The 21674-nt window shown below is 40.9% G+C and overlaps 2 protein-coding genes across 4 annotated transcripts in view; both read right to left on the reverse strand.

The window, feature by feature from the left end:
* The window catches only part of LOC124145594 (galactoside alpha-(1,2)-fucosyltransferase 2-like), a 55546-nt gene extending 52190 nt beyond the window's left edge, over positions 1-3356 (reverse strand). Inside the window, exon 1 of the mRNA XM_046515422.2 lies at positions 3292-3356. The gene's annotated coding sequence lies outside the window, so the exon portion shown is untranslated. The remainder of the gene's footprint in view (positions 1-3291) is intronic.
* A 5261-nt stretch (positions 3357-8617) lies between these two features.
* LOC124145593 (galactoside alpha-(1,2)-fucosyltransferase 2-like) overlaps positions 8618-21674 on the reverse strand; it is a 50865-nt gene continuing 37808 nt past the window's right edge. For 2 of the 3 annotated variants that reach the window (XM_046515418.2, XM_046515419.2), the window contains 2 exons: positions 10800-11401; positions 8618-9129 (listed from right to left, as the gene is read on the reverse strand). In XM_046515418.2, the coding sequence (XP_046371374.2) occupies positions 8644-9129; positions 10800-11401 (1088 nt within the window). In that variant the 3' untranslated portion in view covers positions 8618-8643. Of the gene's footprint in view, positions 9130-10799; positions 11402-21336; positions 21422-21674 lie in introns of those variants that run through there. The other variant, XM_046515420.2, reaches the window with a different exon arrangement.

Raw genomic sequence — 21674 nt, forward strand, 5'->3', positions numbered from 1 at the left:
AAGTGAAGGTCAATTCTTAAATGTATGTCACGTACACGTAACTATTATTATATCAGACAGCCAATTTGAAAAAGAAATCTGATCGGACTGGTCAGAAAGATTTACTTGTCCCCACTGTACAGTTATTGGCGTAAGAGTTTTGTTCAAATATTGCACATGTTTATCGACTGTGTGTCATGGCGATTTAGCACGGGGCTACATACCAACCGACAGTGCAGATTGTCTTTTTGTTTATGATGCTGATTTACAGAAAATATTCAAATCAAAGATATGGAAAGAAAGATATAATCGTTAATATTAAGGTGGTATAGTGTATATTTATGGGCAAGAAGTTCATGATCAAAACCTAAACATTGAATGGCCAAGCCCGAAGTGATCGACAGGGCACGTTCGCATATCTGTGCCGCGATTTCTTGTTTACCGGTTGTCCTACATACTCGCCCGTTCAGACAAATAACTGCTAATTTTTTCATATGAAACGACTAAAAGACCTGTGTGATTGCTCCAACTACCTGACCGTGTGAGTGACTTGCCCTAACTGTTTCACATTTTGTTGCAAATGGAGACTTCAAAAGTGTGGCCACGACATCTAACGTGAGTCGAGGCCATATTGTAAACAAATTGTGTCAAGGTCGGTTCCACATGTGGTAGCTCGGCCCCCGTTTCTGTCGATGGTACAAGCGATACAAACATAATGCAACTACTGAAAACATCAACATAACTTCTACAATGATGCCAGCAATACCTTTTTGTATTTAGGTTAACCGCTTATGGATACGCTGTGCTGTTAAGTTTTATTTCGATTTGTTTTTCCTTTCATTGAAAATGTGATAATGGCGCTGTGATTGGTTTGCTGAAATAGTATTTTCCATGAGTCTAATTACATGGTACATGCTGTGATTGTAGAAGATAATTGATAACCAATTGTGTATGCATATATATAATCAAATACACATAACTAATCTCTTCAGAAAATGGAATATATTATAGCTCGTTTTCAAACATTCTGCCATGGATATTAGATCTAATATTAATATTAGATTTACAAATTATTGATGTACACTGTACTCTCGATTAACGTATGGTAATCTATTGCAAGCCTTCAACTCTTATTTGATATGTCATCTGAAATGTCAGCAATGAGTAAACTTAATTTTATTTCGCTACAATCTGCAATTTTATTCGAATAGGCTAATAGACGGTCGGTGATTTCCCGCCGCTGTGAATTTGTCGTCTGGACAGGTGCGCGTGATTTGACCTCGCGTGTTGTGACGTGGATGAGACGCTTATCATTTGACTAACAGTGTTAGAATATTTGGCGCAGTTTTCTAATTTTGGTATGTTGACATGTGATTTTCATATCTGTTTGAAGGCTTGATATTCCCCAAAAATAATGTGCATTTAGTTGAGTACAGTGCGAAAGCTGTCAAAATGGATCCAATATTAAACAACCTAGATTTTTAATATTTTAGCTTCATCTATTGGAATCTCGAATGGTTCAATTTATAACATCAACAGTAAAAGTAATTAGATCTACTCACAATATATAGATAATTGATTTCTGAAAGACAAAATGATTTCAGTGTAAATGTGATTTCGTTTTGATGTTTTATATAGTTTCATTTATGTCTTTTTTCACTCTGCATTATCTAAATTACCAAATACTTCGACCAGTGACATAGTATTAATTACTTTGTTTTGTATCCTTAGTATGAAATAGATTTTTAAAAATAAATATTTATATAAGAGCAAAATCAATGCATTCTTGTGGGGTTTTTTTCACCATTTTAATTTGTATATCTTCCCTCCAAGCTGTAGTTTAGCCATGCCAAAATTAAGAAAAAAAGGAAAGACATAATAACTGAAAACCATTTAAATTAAAGATTTTGCTGGTTAAATTTTCGAAGTTCAATACCAAGAATATATTTTTCCTTTTATGACAAATAATTCCATTACTTTCAGTGACCTACGATCACAATCTATTTCAAGTTTTTCCTTTAGTAGAATGGGATGGAATGGGAAACTAGTGGAAATAAACTATCACGTATGTCCTTAGATGTACATGTACATACCCAGCTTTGTGTAAATACACTTCTAAAGTCGTATTTATCAATCAAACGAATAAATGAAAGAAAAAGTGGTATTTCATGGACTGGCCATACAAGTATATTTTGAGCAAAGGTCTTAGTAAGGCAGCCAAGTGCGAAATACGAGCTGAGACGAGGATGTATTTTTTCTGGCGGTCATAGTGAAACAATGAGTTGCCCGAGTTGCGAGTGATAGAAAATAGGTTTGTTGAATAGATTTGCTGTCCATGAAAACGTTTCAACAATTTTGATTGAATCTACATGTACTTACTCTTGGGTGGTATTACGTAAGTATAATCTTGTTAATTATTAAGAAATAATAATGATGCCCGATATTGAGCGATGTCATTTTGAGTATTGTTAGGGCTGTTTAGCTATCTTTCACATGTTGTCCTTTGAAAATGTACGATGTCAATTACCCCCGAAGTTGTTTTTATCACTAATAAAAGAGCACGGTCACTGAAACATACATGTATGTAACCGGGATTTCTTCAAGATACACATTCTAAACTGTCATTCGTTTTGTGACATAATCTTTGAAACAGTCTGGGTATGAATTAATCACGACCACTTCCGTAAATTTTGTTTTGACGTCAAATACACGCACAATTTCATCGGGATTTTTTATCGGTAAATATAACTCACGGAAAATACTCAGTGAATGTGTACTTCAACATAAATATCATATGTCTATCACTGTTAGGACATATACTTCAAACTTCAGATTTCAAACAAGGGCGCTTACTTGACTTTGCTTGCCATACTCGGATGCGTCCATATTACGATTAATGTGGAAAAGTAGGAAACTTATAATACCAGCACTTTTATCGATGGCTGGGCAGTGCATAGATCTTTTGGATTTGGTGACTTTAGATACTGATGGAAAGACAATCAACTCGAGTTGCATGTTATACAATTTGGTTACACTGTGTGAAGAAATAAAGACGTTGTAACACTTTTGATACAATGTATACGTTTTTGAAACAGCGACGTCATCACAGTGCGGCACTGTGCGGTATGCAGGCTGACTGACGTCCAGGCACCATGAGGGATAAGCATCGATCAACGCAAATAAGATACGGTGACGTGCCGTTTATTAAATCACCGAGCCTGACCACCCATCCTTTTTGTCTCCTGTGATGACAAGCATGCGGTGACACAGAAATCACAGGCAAAATGTAAAGGTTAAGGCATAAACACTCACGTTGTCAGTTTCATCTCAGGAAATTCATCATTTCTCAGAAAATTCAACCTTCTAACACATGCAGACGACCATTTTGAGCATGTTGTTAAGGGGGGACAACTCTTACTGTTCCTTAGACCAGCAAATAATATTGTTAATGAATTCACAGCATCGGGTAACAAGTTCGATTCTCCATTAGGTAAGTGGTTTTAAAAATCTAATTTATATGTTTTGTTAGTATTTTGTAGCTTTTCTAAACATTACAATTATATCAATTTTTTTAATTTAGATTCCAGGTTTTTAAAATTTATCTTCCAAGATGTATATTTTACAGTTCTACTTCGTGTCTGCAGTCCCACTTATGTCATAAGGCATAATTAGCCGCATTTATAATTGTCACCGGATGGGGGATTTTTTTCTAGAAAGACTCACGAAGTCCCTGTTATACTGAATAAAAAACTCACAACATGTGCCTCTTATTGTAGGAATATTATAATGTTCCCTTTTCTTGCAGACGGTGTCTTGCGTCCAGTAAGAACTCGGCGTGGCAGGCCTGAAAAGCAGACACCTGGACAACATCGTCACATTACATCATCTGTGTCCTGGTGCGCTGTGAAGGGCGTAACGCTAACAGCTCAGCATTGGCAGCAAAGATTGGGGAGGGCTAGGCAGCACCAGGGAAGGGCTCTCTGGCAATGGAGTTACACCATGTTATAGACGAATCAAGGTATTGGCGACGTAGGGCAACAACTCTAGACCATGATCCCTTAGGGAGCTGTTGTGTCATGGTATGGGGCGGTATCACACATGACAGGAGAACTGAATATTGCGAAGGAACATTTGACTGGCCAGCGAAGTGTTGAAATTTTGCGTGGTTTTTTTGTTTTCGCTAAAATTATCATCAGCAATTTTGAACTACAAGATGACAATGCCAGACCACATCGTCCCCAGGACGTTACCAATTGTGTACGACCAAGTCTCGAACCTCCATCATCGGAGATTGCCTTTAGAGCAGCGCGACCCCATCTGCACCCGAATATCCCCGCCAAATGGGGCATGTGACCCCGCCCATGTATACCGTTTTGCGAGAAGAGAGAGGGTCGTGAATGTAAACGCTGTCAGTGACCCAAGTCTGACAGATTCTCCAGTTTCTAGGTTCCTGTGTGTGGTATCGGCGCAGCGGTACGAGGAGAGAAGCAATAAGGTTGAACGCTCTACAGGGGACTATAACAACAACAGCAATAACCGTAAGGATATAAAAGCAATAGACATTTTACAATTGTTAGCAAAAAAACAGTCTGACATCTCAAGCATATTGCACAATTTCATTGCAGAGAAAAAAAAGAGTATGAAGTGGCTCCCCACAATGGAAATAAGATTAATTAGATTAATTAAATATTATGAAAATAATGATAGTATTTTGGCAGAGTCCATCCACAGAAGCACAATTGCTTTTGCCACTGTGTCTGAAGTAGGAGAGGCCTATTAGAAACTGTACACCGCGTCATAGGAATTTCAGCCCGAGGAGTGTGATTGGTAAATGAGTTCAAGCCGGTGTAGCCCCGTAATTTCCGGCTACCATTTTCTCAAAGCTCAAAGCTGAGATTTGATGGTTGTTTTAAAATAAATACGAGGTAAGGTGACCACAGATAAACACGATTGTGTAGCCTATGGTTTGTTTAGCAAGTACCAATAGGTTGAGATAAGTGGCATTCATAGTTCATGCATATCCAACTGTGATTCGAACTGAGTGCGAAATCTTGAATGGCGGGTGTCACTTCTTGTCTATATGTATATAGAAGGGTGTGTTTTTTTCTATACGAATATATTATGCTATACACGCTGTCATCGAGTTTCTGTGATTAGATCATATTATTTAGAAATTGAAACAATAGAATATCGTCCTCTCTCAGCTAGCAGGCAATTGGTGCACATGGGGACGCTTACATCTTGCCTAAATGTCTTGCCCCATACATTATTTACGTAGATGTTATCAATGAGGAAGTCCAGCATTTCACATATTGTTTTCTCAGTATACTCCAGGTAGCATTTCATTTTTCACAAAGTGTCCTGACCCTCTGAATATAGATAGTCACTGTATCTGTGGTCACCACGTGTTGTAACAAAAGCCCCTTGGATCAAGGAATGAAGTTTTTCCTTAAGTTTGTCATGTGGTATAGTGGTGTATTAAGTTGAAAAAGCAAATGTTTCGGCAGAATGGAACTTGGTTCTTTCCTGAGTTTGCAAAACGTCTAGCAAATCCTTTGCGTTTTTGAGAATCCACATGATATTCGTTTCCTAAGCAAGACAACTCGATCTACGTCATAAATTAATCAAAGAGCTGTTACCAAGTGTTTTAAACTTTCAAATATAACTTACATAATTTGCAAAAAAAAGTTAAGTTAATAGTTAAGCACAGAAAAACCTGTTTTCATGGTGGATGTTATTCGAACAGTACGGGGCAGTGAATTCATGCAATATTGCTTTTCCATTGCCACCCGAGGTATTTTGAAGTTAGCGGGAAAAGCCGAGTGGATCCGAGTAGCATCGCGTGAAGCGCGAATGGCTGCGTGTTCTTTTTCCCTGGGTAGATTTATGTGGTCGATTGTGTAATAAAGTGTGACGGCAAGAGAGGGTAATGTTTTGTTGTGTAGCGGGTGCTTCAAGATCAAGATCAGTATGCTTTCATCGTACTACAGGCCTCCGGCCAATTTGCAAAACTAAAAATATTTTTTCGCCGGAGGCATGTATCATGATAACGACCCTATCACGAATGTAGACTCAATGACTGTATGTCTCCAGTGTGGAACCCAGATCTCTGCTGAGAGGATGATTTGTTCCATGGCGGTCTGGTCAGGAGCATGTATTCGCGTTGTGTTATTTGTTCATATAAACGCAAAATAAGATTCGCCAAAATTTAGTCGTTTGCCAGAATTAACACAGTGGTCCTTGTCAGCTACATCTCGAATGCAAATGTGAACAAAAATTTAGAAAAAGCCTTTTTAATTCAAATTCATACCATCTATGACGGCTGGTTGTTTAACGTCGCACTCAGCAATATTCAAGCCATATGGCGGCGGTCTATAAATAATCGAGTTCTTCACTAAATAATCCAGTGATTGACATCATGAGCATCGATCCACGCAAGTGGGATACGATGACATGCATCAATCAAGTCAGCAAGCCCGACCAACCGATCCCGTTAGTTGCCTCTTACGACAAGCACAGTCGTCTTTTACGGCAAGCATGGGTCGCTGAAGACCTATTCTACCCCGGATCTTCACGGGTCCGCATACATGTTCCCTCAAACCAAACCGTCAGGATACAGGAAGGAACACGTGACTTGGTGAATGAGTCCTTTAGTCAATCATGAGCGTGAAATGCTGCTTCGGTGTGGGTACCATAGAACCCTTTGGCTGAAAACACTTTCAGCTATATTTGCATGCAGGTATGGTTATGTGTTTATGTGCAGCTGTGAAAGGGGGGCCTCTTATCATACACATAAGTACTTTGAGATGCAGGTTCGATCATTTAAATACTGTCATGACCTGTATTAGGAATAAACATTGTATTTAGCAAGTCTTGGGCTGTATACAGCCTTGAGCTTAAAATGAACAATTTGACAGCATGAACATTGTTTATAACCATAAGAAAGCTTTTCATGATGAACTATCGTCCTAAGAACAGATGTAACTTATTGAAGAGTAAGAATGTATTTTCTGAGAAAGCAAGTGACAAAATACAGGAAGTACTAACAGTTTTGTTATAAACTTAGCTATTACTATGGGAATATGTGGTTTCTTATTAAGTTTATATGTCTTGTCCGAAACCGGAAGTTAGTATTTCTTCAAACAAACTGAGCTACATAATATTTATCTTTTTCTTGATCTATGTGCTCTGACAGAAGGTATCATTTGATTTCCTTAATAAGGCCAGGCGTATTCACACCTCCAGGCTGTAGCTGGGCAAACACGGTGAAGAACATGGATTTATTGCTGTCATCGCTGGTGATCTCGGGTTGGAAAATGCGTCTGGGCATATATCTCAACATTGATAGAGCAGTAAATAACAGTGACAAAACCCTTTTCCATATTCACAAGAAATCTCGATGGTATGATACAGACTACATCATGAGCACGTGTTTATGAATCACTCTCATGCAGTGATGATATCAGGTGTTGGCGAAAAAGTTGAGCGTATCCTGCCCCACCGGGGAATTTAAACGGATTGTATTTTTTTCAGCTCACATTTGTTTATCATTTTTCATTAATTAGTGAGATATTTTATAACAAATTTGATCTTGAATAACGTAGTACGAATCCATTAGATTGTGTCTGGTGAAGGTGGAGAGGACTAAAGCTTGACTGTGTATTTTATTGAAGATATTTTTACACAAATTCACAGTTGCCCAACTTTCCTGCAAATGATCCAACATTGATTCTTTATATTTAGATAACTGTTGTATACATCCCTAATGACATACTAAACAAACAAATATATTTTCATCAAAGATGGAATGGCAAAGTCAAAACAAGGTAATTTGGCCAAAAAGTTCAACTTAAGCTTCAGGTATATCGATGATCTGATATTGTTCAATAAGCATCAAATAGCCAAATCACTTCCACTGATTTACACACCTGAACAAGAAATAAAGGAGACCGGTGAGACCATCTACGTTTCATATTTAGAAACTATGCATAAATTTGGTACATACAAAACAAACAAACATATTTCCATCAAACATGGAACGGCAAAGTCAGAACAAAGTAACTAAGCCAAAAAGTGTAATTTAAGCTACAGGTATATCGATGATCTGGTATTGTTCAATAACCGTCAAATAGCCAATTCCCTTCCATTCTCAAAAAGACTGTATGACGAGAGGGATGACTTCAACTTTCCAATAGTCAACTTTCCCGTTTTGCCGAACTATATTCCTGCAGTTCCAGCCCTTGTGTATCAACATTTCTTCCAAAATACGACTCTTGCTCAGACTTTGTTTGAGCAAGGTTACAACATTCAAGGTTTTATGGTAGATATGTGGAGGACATTTCCAAATTTGACCCATCAGTGCCAAAAACGATGTCTGATGCAATTTCCTATTTTGACGTACCACATGTTCTCGTATCTTTTCAGGTGAACAATTGACTTGGCTTTGCATGTGTTTGTGACGGGTGTCACTGGTTGGGCAGGATACGCTCCACTTTTCGCGAACACCTGGTAACAACACTTTTTTTAGAGTGATTCATAAACAAAATTTCATGATATTGTACAATCGACTCTGATTTCTGATGAATATGGAAAGGGTTTTGTCGCGTTCTTGTCACAATCATAAACAATTGACAACAAATATATTTTATAATTTATTCATCTTCCTTATTCCATACCAATCCATCCAGGATAGAAGTAGTCCGACATGTTTGCTGAAAACTGCTTCCTTAAACTACTTCCGTCTCTGGCCGGATGTTTGTAGTAGATTGTCTCCCCTCCAGCCAGGAACGAGGCCCACCAGCCGAATGTTCCCACGGACATTATGGAATGATTGCAGTGAGCTAATACAGCTAGATCCACCTGGAACGGGTTTCTCTCCATATATATGACGTCATTTCCTGTAACATTTGCCTTGCTCCATTGGAAGTTGTCCGAACACACGATGAACAGGGTATGGTTATATTTAGTTCTGAAATACTGGATCGCCTTTGTAAAATATTCCGGTGGAGCCAAACCATACCCATAGTTCACAAAACCCTTTCGTCTAGCAATATCCCCTCTCCGCACGTGCACACCCACTGTAATGACCTTCTGTGGCGTCACACGCACGTGTTTTTCGGACTCCCGTTTAATGTATGCTTGTACCTGGGCCTGAAATGACCAATAGGATTGAGTGTTGGCAGGAATTAGGAAGCTAGCTGTGTCATTCCATACCTTCTAGCGATGTAAATATTTGCAACACATCAAGATGGAGCATTATCCCTAACGAAATTAGAAATAATATAAAGCTAAACATATCCATGGTGAAGCGATAAAAGGGTTTACAACTAAACAGAAATGGGGTTACTTATTTTGTTAAAGTACCCCGTCTAGAATCCTCTCTCACGCGACAGCCATTAAAAGCGAGAACAATGCTTGGTATACATTATCCATTTCCGGTTTCGCCGTCTGCTGAAAAGTCACACGGACCAGTGGACAAGAAGTCGGAAAGCTTTGCCAATACTGACGTCATCTAACAGAGATACCTGGGCCAATGAGTGTCGGGTTCCACGCGCCAATTTTAAGAAGGGATATAGCAATTTAGTGGAATCGCACGTTCACGATGAAGAATAAAAAATGTAAGCAAACACCTGTCTAGGCTACTCCACACTGAACGACTGAAGAAATATAAATCATACTCGTATAATTTTGTCTCAAATATTATTATTAGAACTACTTGATAATTAGCTGATCATGAGGCACTTAAATATTATTAATTCATCTCACAATCTGGTGCAAAATAAACATTATAGGCTGCCTGAAAACACAATAGCCCCGCCTTTTTCATATTGAGTTTCCGGCTCGCGTCCTGGATGTCAATAGGCCAGACCTCCAATAATATCAGCAATATTACGATAAACAACCAAGGACAATAGTATGGGGAAAAGGGTACAACCAAAACTGATTTTTCAATAATGTATTACTTGTGATCACTTTGAACTTTTGTAAAATTTCATATTTGCACTTGGGATTGGCTGAAACTGTTTTTTACCTCAAGTTTTTTTTTTCAGTGACAAGACATTTTCCTCCCATTTTCGAAAGTTCGAGTTTATTATTCGCAATTACAGTTTATATGATATCCAAATTGTTATGCAAGAATTTATTTTTTATCTCGATGGGAGCACATTTGTTTTTTTCTAAACAATTTCCATCGCTTCATCTTGGAAATGGAATCAGATAAATATTATTCTGAAGTTGAACATACTCATGGCCAAATCGCACTGACAGGATGCAAATGGTGCGACGTTTTCGTCATGTGCAAACATGACTTCCATTTGGAGAAATTAGATCTTTTCTGCTTCAAGTTTTACCTGCCCCATCTGTCTCTGTGAATGAACTGATATCACGGGATTGTTTGCACCAGCCATATTTGTATTCATTTTGTACATTTGTAAGAGAGATATGTGATACTATTACTGTATTATGACTCAAAATAATGCAGATTAATGTTAACACCTAGCTTCAGTAGGCGGTGGGGTAGTCTGGTGGTTTAGGGGCACAATGGAACCACGATGTTAATCACGATGTAAACCACGTTGTTAATTACGATGTTAAAAACGATGTTAACCATGATGTTAACCACGATAACCACGATGTTAATCAAGATGTAAACCACGTTGTTAATTACGATGTTAAAAACGATGTTAACCATGATGTTAACCACGATAACCACGATGTTAATCAAGATGTAAACCACGTTGTTAATTACGATGTTAAACATGATGTTAACCACGATGTCATCACGATGTTAATCACGATTTTAATCACTATGGTTACTGTACCTTCAACAGGACCAATGCTTGCGCGCGCACATCTTCCACGAATGTGAACTGTCGCCGTATGTCGTCTGTCACGTCCCGGAAGTACATCCAAGATTGAAAGTAGAACCCAGGGTTATAGTTCCTGAACTCTGTCAGATTCATTAACTTGTCGTTGTAGGAGCAATGTCTGCCCTCGAAGACAAACTTGGCTGATTTGCAAATGCACACATCACCTACCACCTTGGCTGACACATTGAAGTACTTCAGTAACGGGTTGTTTTGCTGAATGAGGACTGACTTGTGGGCTGCAGACGCCATACCGTAAACAGACGCAAAGGCAAACATGAAGTTCCCTATGCCCCCGCTCGTGTGGGTACAGATAAAGCGGTTCTCTGTCTCAAACGTCACGTTAAAGTCATCTCGGCAGGGTTTGGGGGTTGTGGTTGTGGTTATGGTCGTTGCAGTAGTAGTCGGAATCAGTCTCATAGCCTGTTTCAACTGAGCCTCAAGATCGGCGATCCGCCTCTGGTATTTCAAAACACTTTCCAGCCTTGACATTGATGGGTAGTGGAAGGTCAAGGCCATGAGCAAGATCCACGTGGACGCAATGCACGTTACGGTAACTGAAATCAACAAGAACACAAGTGAATGAGTGAGTAAGTGAGTTTTGGCTTTCCATATTTTCCATGTTTTGTTAGGTGAATATTAACTTCCCTTTGCGTGTATTTGTGACTGGTGCCACCGGTGGATCTGATCAGTTCTCGTTTACAGAAATAATGTTAATGCTGTTCTGTCACCAACCAAATCACAATTTATTAAGACACAACAGTGTCCGACCGTTAAAGGACTGCTTTACTCATATTGCAAGTCTTGATCACTCTTTTCATCTTCAGTATTATCAAATTCAGAGTCACTTTCTTTCTCTGGCATATCACCATGAGATAATTTTTTTCATGACTGGTCCATTATTTAAAACAAAGCCAGCCTCTGAGAAATTGTGAAGTCAAAGATAGAATTCAGTTGATTGACAAACATGTTTTCCCATGTTCTTTTTGTTTCCTTGCTCTCGATACTTTTTCCCGTTTAAGTTTCATGTCCTCTCGATAATATTTTAGACGCGTGCACACGCGCCCTGCAGGCCAACCTCTCACCATTCATTCCCAGACAGATTCTGTTCAGTTTGTACCCTGCCCACGTCTTCATTGTCGTCGCTGTCCTCGTCACACCTGGCACGTTGTCGTCACGACTTATTCTGAGGATTCCACGTCCTGATGGGATGTTGTAGGTCTTGAATGTTGCCCATCTAGACTCCACGTCCTGATGGGATGTTGTAGGTCTTGAATGTTGCCCATCTAGACTCCACGTCCTGATGGGATGTTGTAGGTCTTGAATGTTGCCCATCTAGACTCCACGTCCTGATGGGATGTTGTAGGTCTTGAATGTTGCCCATCTAGACTCCACGTCCTGATGGGATGTTGTAGGTCTTGAATGTTGCCCATCTAGACTCCACGTCCTGATGGGATGTTGTAGGTCTTGAATGTTGCCCATCTAGACTCCACGTCCTGATGGGATGTTGTAGGTCTTGAATGTTGCCCATCTAGACTCCACGTCCTGATGGGATGTTGTAGGTCTTGAATGTTGCCCATCTAGACTCCACGTCCTGATGGGATGTTGTAGGTCTTGAATGTTGCCCATCTAGACTCCACGTCCTGATGGGATGTTGTAGGTCTTGAATGTTGCCCATCTAGACTCCACGTCCTGATGGGATGTTGTAGGTCTTGAATGTTGCCCATCTAGACTCCACGTCCTGATGGGATGTTGTAGGTCTTGAATGTTGCCCATCTAGACTCCACGTCCTGATGGGATGTTGTAGGTCTTGAATGTTGCCTGTCTAGACTCCACGTCCTGATGGGATGTTGTAGGTCTTGAATGTTGCCCATCTAGACTCCACGTCCTGATGGGATGTTGTAGGTCTTGAATGTTGCCTGTCTAGACTCCACCCCACCTCCTGATGGGATGTTGTAGGTCTTGAATGTTGCCCATCTAGACTCCACGTCCTGATGGGATGTTGTAGGTCTTGAATGTTGCCCATCTAGACTCCACGTCCTGATGGGATGTTGTAGGTCTTGAATGTTGCCTGTCTAGACTCCACTCCACGTCCTGATGGGATGTTGTAGGTCTTGAATGTTGCCCATCTAGACTCCACGTCCTGATGGGATGTTGTAGGTCTTGAATGTTGCCTGTCTAGACTCCACTCCACGTCCTGATGGGATGTTGTAGGTCTTGAATGTTGCCCATCTAGACTCCACGTCCTGATGGGATGTTGTAGGTCTTGAATGTTGCCCATCTAGACTCCACGTCCTGATGGGATGTTGTAGGTCTTGAATGTTGCCCATCTAGACTCCACGTCCTGATGGGATGTTGTAGGTCTTGAATGTTGCCCATCTAGACTCCACGTCCTGATGGGATGTTGTAGGTCTTGAATGTTGCCCATCTAGACTCCACGTCCTGATGGGATGTTGTAGGTCTTGAATGTTGCTTATCAAAACTCCACGTCCTGATGGGATGTTGTAGGTCTTGCATGTTGCCTGTCTAGACTCCACTCCACGTCCTGATGGGATGTTGTAGGTCTTGCATGTTGCCCATCTAGTCTCCGCGTCCTGATGGGATGTTGTAGGTCTTGCATATGCCTGTCTAGACTCCACCCCACCTCCTGATGGGATGTTGTAGGTCTTGCATGTTGCCCATCTAGTTTCCGCGTCCTGATGGGATGTTGTAGGTCTTGCATGTTGCCTATCAAGACTCCACGTCCTGATGGGATGTTGTAGGTCTTGCATGTTGCATATCAAGAATTCACGTCCAGATGGGATGTTGTAGGTCTTGCATGTTGCCTATAAAGACTCCACAATCCCCACAAACAGTCGTCATGGTGTGGAAAGGTGTGTCGTCAAGAGTCGCTCGTTATATTATCAAAACTATCACTCTTGAAGTGTTTGCTGAAATGAGCGTGCGCCTTGTGCTGCGGCCTGATGATGGGGAGAGGCATGGGTAATGGAGGAGCAGGAGGAGGAGGGGCATGAAGAGGTGGAGGAGAGGCATGGGGAGGAGGAGGGTCATGAGGAGCAGGAGGAGAGGCATGGGGAGGAGGAGGGGCATGAAGAGGAGGAGGAGAGGCATGGGGAGGAGGAGGGGCATGATGAGCAGGAGGAGAGGCATTGGGAGGAGGAGGGGCATGATGAGAAGGGGCATTAAGAGGAGAAGGAGAGGCATGGGGAGGAGGGGCATGAAAAGGAGGAGGAGAGGCATGGGGAGGAGGAGGGGCATGAAGAGGAGGAGGAGAGGCATGGGGAGGAGGAGGGGCATGATGAGGAGGGGCATGAAGAGGAGGAGAAGAGGCATGAGGATGAGGAGGGGCATGATGAGGAGGGGTATGAAGAGGAGAAGGAGGGGCATGAAGAGGAGGAGGAGAGGCATGAGGAGGAGGGACATGATGAGGAGGGACATGAAGAGGAGGAGGAGGGGCATGGGGAGGAGGAGGGGCATGATGAGGAGGGGCATGAAGAGGAGGAGGAGAGACATGATGAGGAGGGACATGAAGAGGAGGAGGAGAGACATGGGGAGGAGGAGGGGCATGATGAGAAGGGGCAAGAAGAGGAGGGGCATGATGAGGAGGGGCATGATGAGGAGGGGCATGGGGAGGAGGAGGGTCATGAGGAGCAGGAGGAGAGGCATTGGGAGGAGGAGGGGCATGAAGAGGAGGAGGAGGGTCATGAGGAGCAGGAGGAGAGGCATTGGGAGGAGGAGGGGCATGAAGAGGAGGAGGAGGGGCATGAAGAGGAGGAGGAGAGGCATGGGGAGGAGGAGGGGCATGAAGAGGAGGAGGAGGGGCATGAAGAAGAGGAGGAGAGGCATGATGAGGAGGAGGGGCATGATGAGGAGGGGCAAGAAGAGGAGGGGCATTATGAGGAGGGGCATGGGGAGGAGGAGGGTCATGAGGAGCAGGAGGAGAGGCATTGGGAGGAGGAGGAGAGACGTGGGGAGGAGGAGGGTCATGATGAGGAGGGGCATGGGGAGGAGGAGGGTCATGAGGAGCAGGAGGAGAGGCATTGGGAGGAGGAGGAGAGACGTGGGGAGGAGGAGGGGCATGATGAGGAGAGGCATGGGGAGGAGGAGAGGCATGAGGAGGAGGAGGGGCATGATGAGGAGGGGCATGAAGAGTAGAGGCGTGGGGAGGAGGAGGGGCATGATGAGGAGAGGCATGGGGAGGAGGAGAGCCATGAGGAGGAGGAGGGGCATGATGAGGAGGGTCATGATGAGGAGAGGCGTGGGGAGCAGGAGGGGCATGAGGAGGAGGAGAGGCATGGGCATCCATTGGATGAGAGGTCGGTCATGAGAGGTCCATCGATTCCCTGCCATGAACAAATCCAGAAGCGTTGTTTCTTATCACGAAGACCCTTTAATCTTGAACACAGCGTTTTAGCATACATTGGATAAGTCGGAGAATTTAACTGCATGCCCGTTCAAGAATACGACCCATCCTAGTGAACAAAACGAAGAAATGCACAGCCAACCTATTGACCCGATTCGTGTCTAGGCTGACAAGTGACAGTCCACAGCAAACTATAAATTTACCTTAGAATCAACTTGACACATCTTTATAATCACCTTTGAATGATCGGCCAAATGATCAATGCTGACTAACACTTGTAATCGCCACAGCTACAGCTAGGTTTACTGTAAGTTTCCATTGATCTCGAAACTTTTCTTAGATATTCAGCTGATTTTGAAACCCTGTCACAGTATTTGATACAAGTATATAACATCATCAGCAAACAGTAGCATGAATAACTCGAAAATATATGGGTACATTTCGAGTATTAATTTATTAATGAAAAAAAAGAATATCAAAGGACTTAATAAACAGCCTGGTTTCAAAACAAAAGGACAATTGAACAGTTTGTTAACTGACCATCACATCACACACACGCTCTTACACTAGGGTACGGATGGAAATGAATAAGGGACACTTAGATTCATTCATTCATTCATTTATTCATTCATCATTTGATTCTGACGTGTTGAATTTGTATGCGCGCTGTTTCAAATGTACTGACAGTAATGCCTATTTCCCTATTTGTTTTTTTGTTGCCTTAGTCGTTGCCATTTGTATACTTTCAAACATTTCCCAAAGGTACAATTACAGATTTCGACCACATATTAGAGAATATATCTGATTAAATTATTTCGACAAAAACGGCAGTAATATTTCTTCAGAACATTTAAGCATTTCATCAGGAACGTTCATGGCGTCAATAATTTCCTCAACAGTGATATTGGCATCCAGAATACATCGATCAATAGCAGTATAATGCTCATGATAACTGTATCTGTGTCTGTATCAGAACTGGTCAAGTACTCAAACATCTTGGAACTGAGTTATCCATTCGGTGGGATTTGATATTGAGTTACTTTTTCGGATATTTTTTCAAAATTCTGAAAGGTTACCCAGATATTTGCATAATGTATCAAATTTATGTTGCCGAACTTGAGATTCACACCTCCGACATGTTTGCTTATTCCCTACCGTACATGTTCAAGTCCATGCTGTCTGCACTGTAGACGTCCTCTCCTGCAGGCACTTTTAGCAAACCTACATTCGCCGTTTGATATCATTCTATCAGGTGTATTACGAATATTTCATACACATGTTTGGATACAATCAGCAGATTGTATTATAGTTTTGCAAAATCGTTCAGAGATTTATCTTCATTTACATCAACAACTAACAGACACGGAATATCGTTAACCGCCTGGAGACAGAAGACTGTGGTTGTCATTCCAAATGTACTCATCACGATGTACATGACTAATTCCCTGCTGCTGGTCTTCTACCTCATCACCATTTCTACAACTGAGTTCCTGGATAAAGTTATCAGAGAGAATCTCTGGAACAGATGAGCAGATTGACGTATGTTCGCCATTAGTGTCGCCCTCCATTCTACAGCTCACAATACACACATCAAACACATAATATAAGTTTAACAACGTGCTGCCGAATCTGTTAATACTGGTATCTCCTGATGTTTCTATCCCTAAATGTCGGCGAAAGGATCATCTATTCTGTATGCAGTCTTGGTTCTATAGTTATTATTATTATTATTATTAATTTTACCACACCGCGTTCATGTCTCCACACAACCCAATACTCCTGCTGATCTATAACACATGTTGGCTTATTATACTTTGGAGAGGCATGTGGAGGAATATAAACACAAACTATAATAATGTCAATATCGAATTTTAGAATATATTTTTATAGCGTGGTTATGTTATTTACGTTGGTTCGTATAACTGTGCAAAATCCACAGTAGTCTGCTTTATACACGACCACAACATCGACGTATTTAGGTAAATATTGATGGTCGATGAATGAAGACCTACACTTCCAGGTAACCAATCATTAGGTCATTCGCTAGACAAACATGTACCAACAAGACAAAAAAATTCAATTGTTTGTAGATATTTTTAAATCACGCTTTTGGAAGTTTGCTGAAGAATCCAATAATATCATAAGTTAGTAAACGAAGAAATGTAGATAATTTTAAGGTATTGTCAATTTCGCGACTGTAGCTTGTGTTGTCAATTATACCGAGGTATCCTGGTAATTGCTCCAGTCATCTATAATAAGTGTATTTCTGTGTTGTAGGCCATCGGCCCATGAACGAAGTTGTCATACATACATAACACACACACACACACATACATACATTGCATATTTGTTAAGTATTGACACATCATTAGAAGTTAGTATTTATGAAATTTACAGCTATTTGATATAATATGCCACTTCGGTTTGTACTTATTTCTCAACATTACATATGCCTCGCAATCAAATATGAAATGGAGTACATCTTCAGTGCTATTAGTATTAACACCCTACAAATTCGGTTAACATTTATAGCTTCTTTACATCTGATATTACAACGCAACGGCAGTTCATGCAATCAAACCAAACATATATATATTCTTAATTCCCTAACATTGATATTTGTAACATAATATTCAACAATCAGCAATGACTTAATATTCGTATAATGTGCAAGTCGTTTTGAATCATTGATATCACTAGAAATATTTTGTTTTCCACAATTCTTCTAAAATATGAAATATCTTGACTAACCCATGCATATCCGAAACCATACGTGCATAACAACAATCTTACACAGGATGCGCATGTCTTCCTTCCTGCTGAATCTAACTTCTTAATAAGCAGGTAACAGTGTCTTGGATAACGATCATCTGACATCTAACAATTTACACCAGTACTTTACTCATGTTTGGTAGTAATCTATATAAAGTCCATGTCTACCGCAGTCGGCTAAAGCTGCACTACTCGGTACATGTTTACCAACAACCAATACATATTTACAAAAATTATTATGCAATCTATCAATAACAGCTCTTTCTTGGAAGCCCCATACCTACGCCCCATATAACAAAATAAGTTACATTTTACAATCAAACAACTTAAACAACATATTTACAGGAATAGTTGGGTATTTCTGCTGTAATTGCTTAATAACAAACAGAGCTTCACTGGCTTTTGAAACAAGAGTATTTGTACACACTGTCCATGACAACCAAGTAGAACACATAATACCTACATAATACCTACATAATAAGTTAATGTCTTTAGTAGCTCTCCATCAAAATATCACTTCTCATAATGTCTTAAATTACCCTCATTTCGAAAAATTAATATTTCTGTCTTATACATATTTATCTGTAAGCCCCCCGATTTACAATATTTACATAAAATGTCAATCTGTCTTTGCAAACCAACCCATTCCATCAAAAATACATAAATCACCAGCATACAATAATAACAGAAGTTCCAAATATTCTACACCTATAAATATACCTCTTACATCTGCATCTTCTACCATGGATTGAAATTCTGAAATAAATATTGCTAATACAAAAGGGCTGATAACACAACCTTGTCTGACTCCACTTAAACTATCAAAACATTCAGTAATAGTAGCGGTGGGTACTCTTACAGCTGCCTTTATATTTGAATGCATATTTCTCAGTACAGAGAATTATTTACCATGAACGCCTTTATTCATTATTGAATACCACAGTAATTTCCTACTAACGGAATCAAATGCTTTCTTGGAGTCTACATGAATACAGCAAAACGTCCGCCACTTTTAGAAGAATACTTTTGTACAAGGCAAAGTGAAAATATTATCCGTTTTGCAATAGCCTTTCCTAAATCCTGCCTGGGCCTCAGGTATACTATTAAAGTGATCAGAAAAAACTTTGACGACGTGCATTTAGAATAGAGAAGAATAACTTCCCAAACAAATTGCTTCCCTGGAATAAAACAAGGCCTTGACGCTGTCTCAACTGGTTGAAGTGCTGTCGGTTAGCCGTCTATCAAGTCGAGAACTGGCACGTGCGAGTGGACGCCGGGGGCCAGTTTCCCTGTCTCATTCCTTCAGTAGAGGGGTGGCTTTTAAAGTCTCGACCTTTTTAATCAGGTTGCCGATAGTTCATTGTTAAGGGTCGTAGTTGAATCAGATTACCACATTGGATTCCTTGGCGGTGAGCAGGAATAACGTCAGATTTTTCCTACCTATTTTCCCGCTGTCACTGAGTAGTAATATGATCTTTTCTTTTCACAATTATGACGTCTCATCTGGCGATTCTGGCACGCCATAGAAAATAACACTGCCTCCACGGCCGAACGCCTCCAGCCTATCGCGTTCATCGTCGACATCTTACATCTAATGTTGTATCCTGTTCTGTCAGAGCATCTATGTCGCCATGCATGTTACTGTTTGTTTGTTGAAGAGCGTTCAAGTCCGACTGGGTAGGGACTAGTTGACTTTCAATCTGTCCCCACTTGTATGATAATGTCTGACTGCCAGACGTGACTGAACTGGGTCCGTGTTAACAGTACGAAGCTCTGATGGTACGGCACGCATATCTTCGAGAATAGTGTTGTGAAATTCTTCAAGAGTAGGTGGACCAGGGTTAGCTTCGATGTCTCCTGAACAAATTAGCAAATCTGATACAACACCGGCTGGCATAGAATGTCCCCCGAAGTCGAACCTGGCGCACGAGAAAAGTGCCCCGTTGTTGACACAAAGGACTTTTTCTATACTGATGACGTCACGTACATCAAAAACATGAAAAATGTTTTCTGCTTGTATGAAATTAGTGCAATCTAGAGCCAGAATGTTGACGATACCAAATGAACACAGAACTTGAACCGTCAGTAGAAAAGAGCGCAAAAAACTCAGTATATCCGATCCTGATGTGTACGGTGAGTACAGTAATTGCTGACTTCGATTTGCCGGGTGCCCCTCGGGTTGGAGAAAACGACCCGATCCTTGCCCTGCATATCTCGATCGACACCATGCTTCGTTCGTTCTTCACACTATGTACATCGCAAAGGTGCAAATGATGGAGTTTCAGCCTCAAATTCACATATACAGTAAACTACTTTTATAACGAACACGCTTATAACAACCTGACGGATATAACGAACTTATTTTTTGTCCCGGTCACTGCTGTATCTATGCTGCTCATATGCTTACACCGAACTACGGTTATAACGAACTAAATTTAGTGGCACCTTTGAGTTCGTTAAAACCGTAGTTTACTGTACATTGCAACGACAATGAGCTATTTTTGAGCTTCTCTCTAACGCACGTCCACGTTGATCAAGGCCACGTAACTCGCACACGCACACGCACACGCACACGCACACGAACGCATGTGTCACATATTCAAAGAAAGAAGTGAAGTTACAAAGGTTCCCCTCTCATTGTAGCGACTCTTGGTGGATTTTCTTTAATAATAATAACTACAGATTTATATAGCGTTGGTATCCAGTTCGAAGAACTGCTCAAAAGCGCTTCATTTGAGTCTACACAAAAAAGAGACATTTCACAGCTAGGAAAACACAAAGCCTCAATACTCCAGGAAAAGATTTGGTGAAAAGATAGGTTTTGAGTCTTGATCGGAACAAAGTAGGACTGTCAATGTTTCTGATATCCAATGGCAGCCTATTCCATAGCTCAGGGGCAACTTTGGCGAACCGACCTCCAAAAGTCGCCGTTCTAACACTAGGCACAGAGAGTAGGGACTGGCAGCTTGATCTGAGACTTCTCCCAGGCACGTACTCTTCAAGAAGCTCGCTGATGTAAGTTGGTTTTTGATTGTGTCTCGCATTGAACACAATCAGCATCACCTTATACTCGATTATCCCATTGATTTTCAGCCAGTGGAGGTTCCGTAAAATCGGTGTGATATGGTCAAACTTTTTGGATTTAGTAACAAGCCTGGCAGCACAGTTTTGAACTCTTTGAAGTTTAGTCACAAGGATAACACTGAGTTCATGTTCACAACCAATTTCACGTTAAACAAAGATGATAAACAAACACGATTAAAATGTCAGTGAATGTGTTTCACAAAGCACTTACAAGCATCGCCCTGGCAATTAAAAACATATCATCTACAGCGAGAATATCACCTTACACCTCACCTGCTTTAAGGAATATTCTCATGTCGTTCGCCAGCGTGTACAAGCCTTGAGTGATACAGGTGTTGTAGTGTGAAGGAGGCGGGAGACAAGGATATCGATGTTGTCAGCAATCTTTAACATCCTTTTCCCGAGGCAAGGTGGTTAATTGACTATAAAAAATTCAAGTTTCCACCCTTGCCAAACTAGGCTGGAAATTCTGAGTATTAATACTCTCCCACAAAAGAAACGCACAGGGAATTTCCCTGTCAAAATTCTGCATATTTCGATTAAATCCTTGATAAAGTTACTTATTTCACAAATGTTACCGGACAAAGTTTTCTGGATGGCTTCATCGCCAA

The sequence above is a fragment of the Haliotis rufescens genome, unplaced genomic scaffold (genome assembly GCF_023055435.1).
Source record: "Haliotis rufescens isolate VD_foot unplaced genomic scaffold, xgHalRufe1.0.p SCAF_8, whole genome shotgun sequence".
NCBI lineage: Eukaryota > Metazoa > Mollusca > Gastropoda > Lepetellida > Haliotidae > Haliotis > Haliotis rufescens.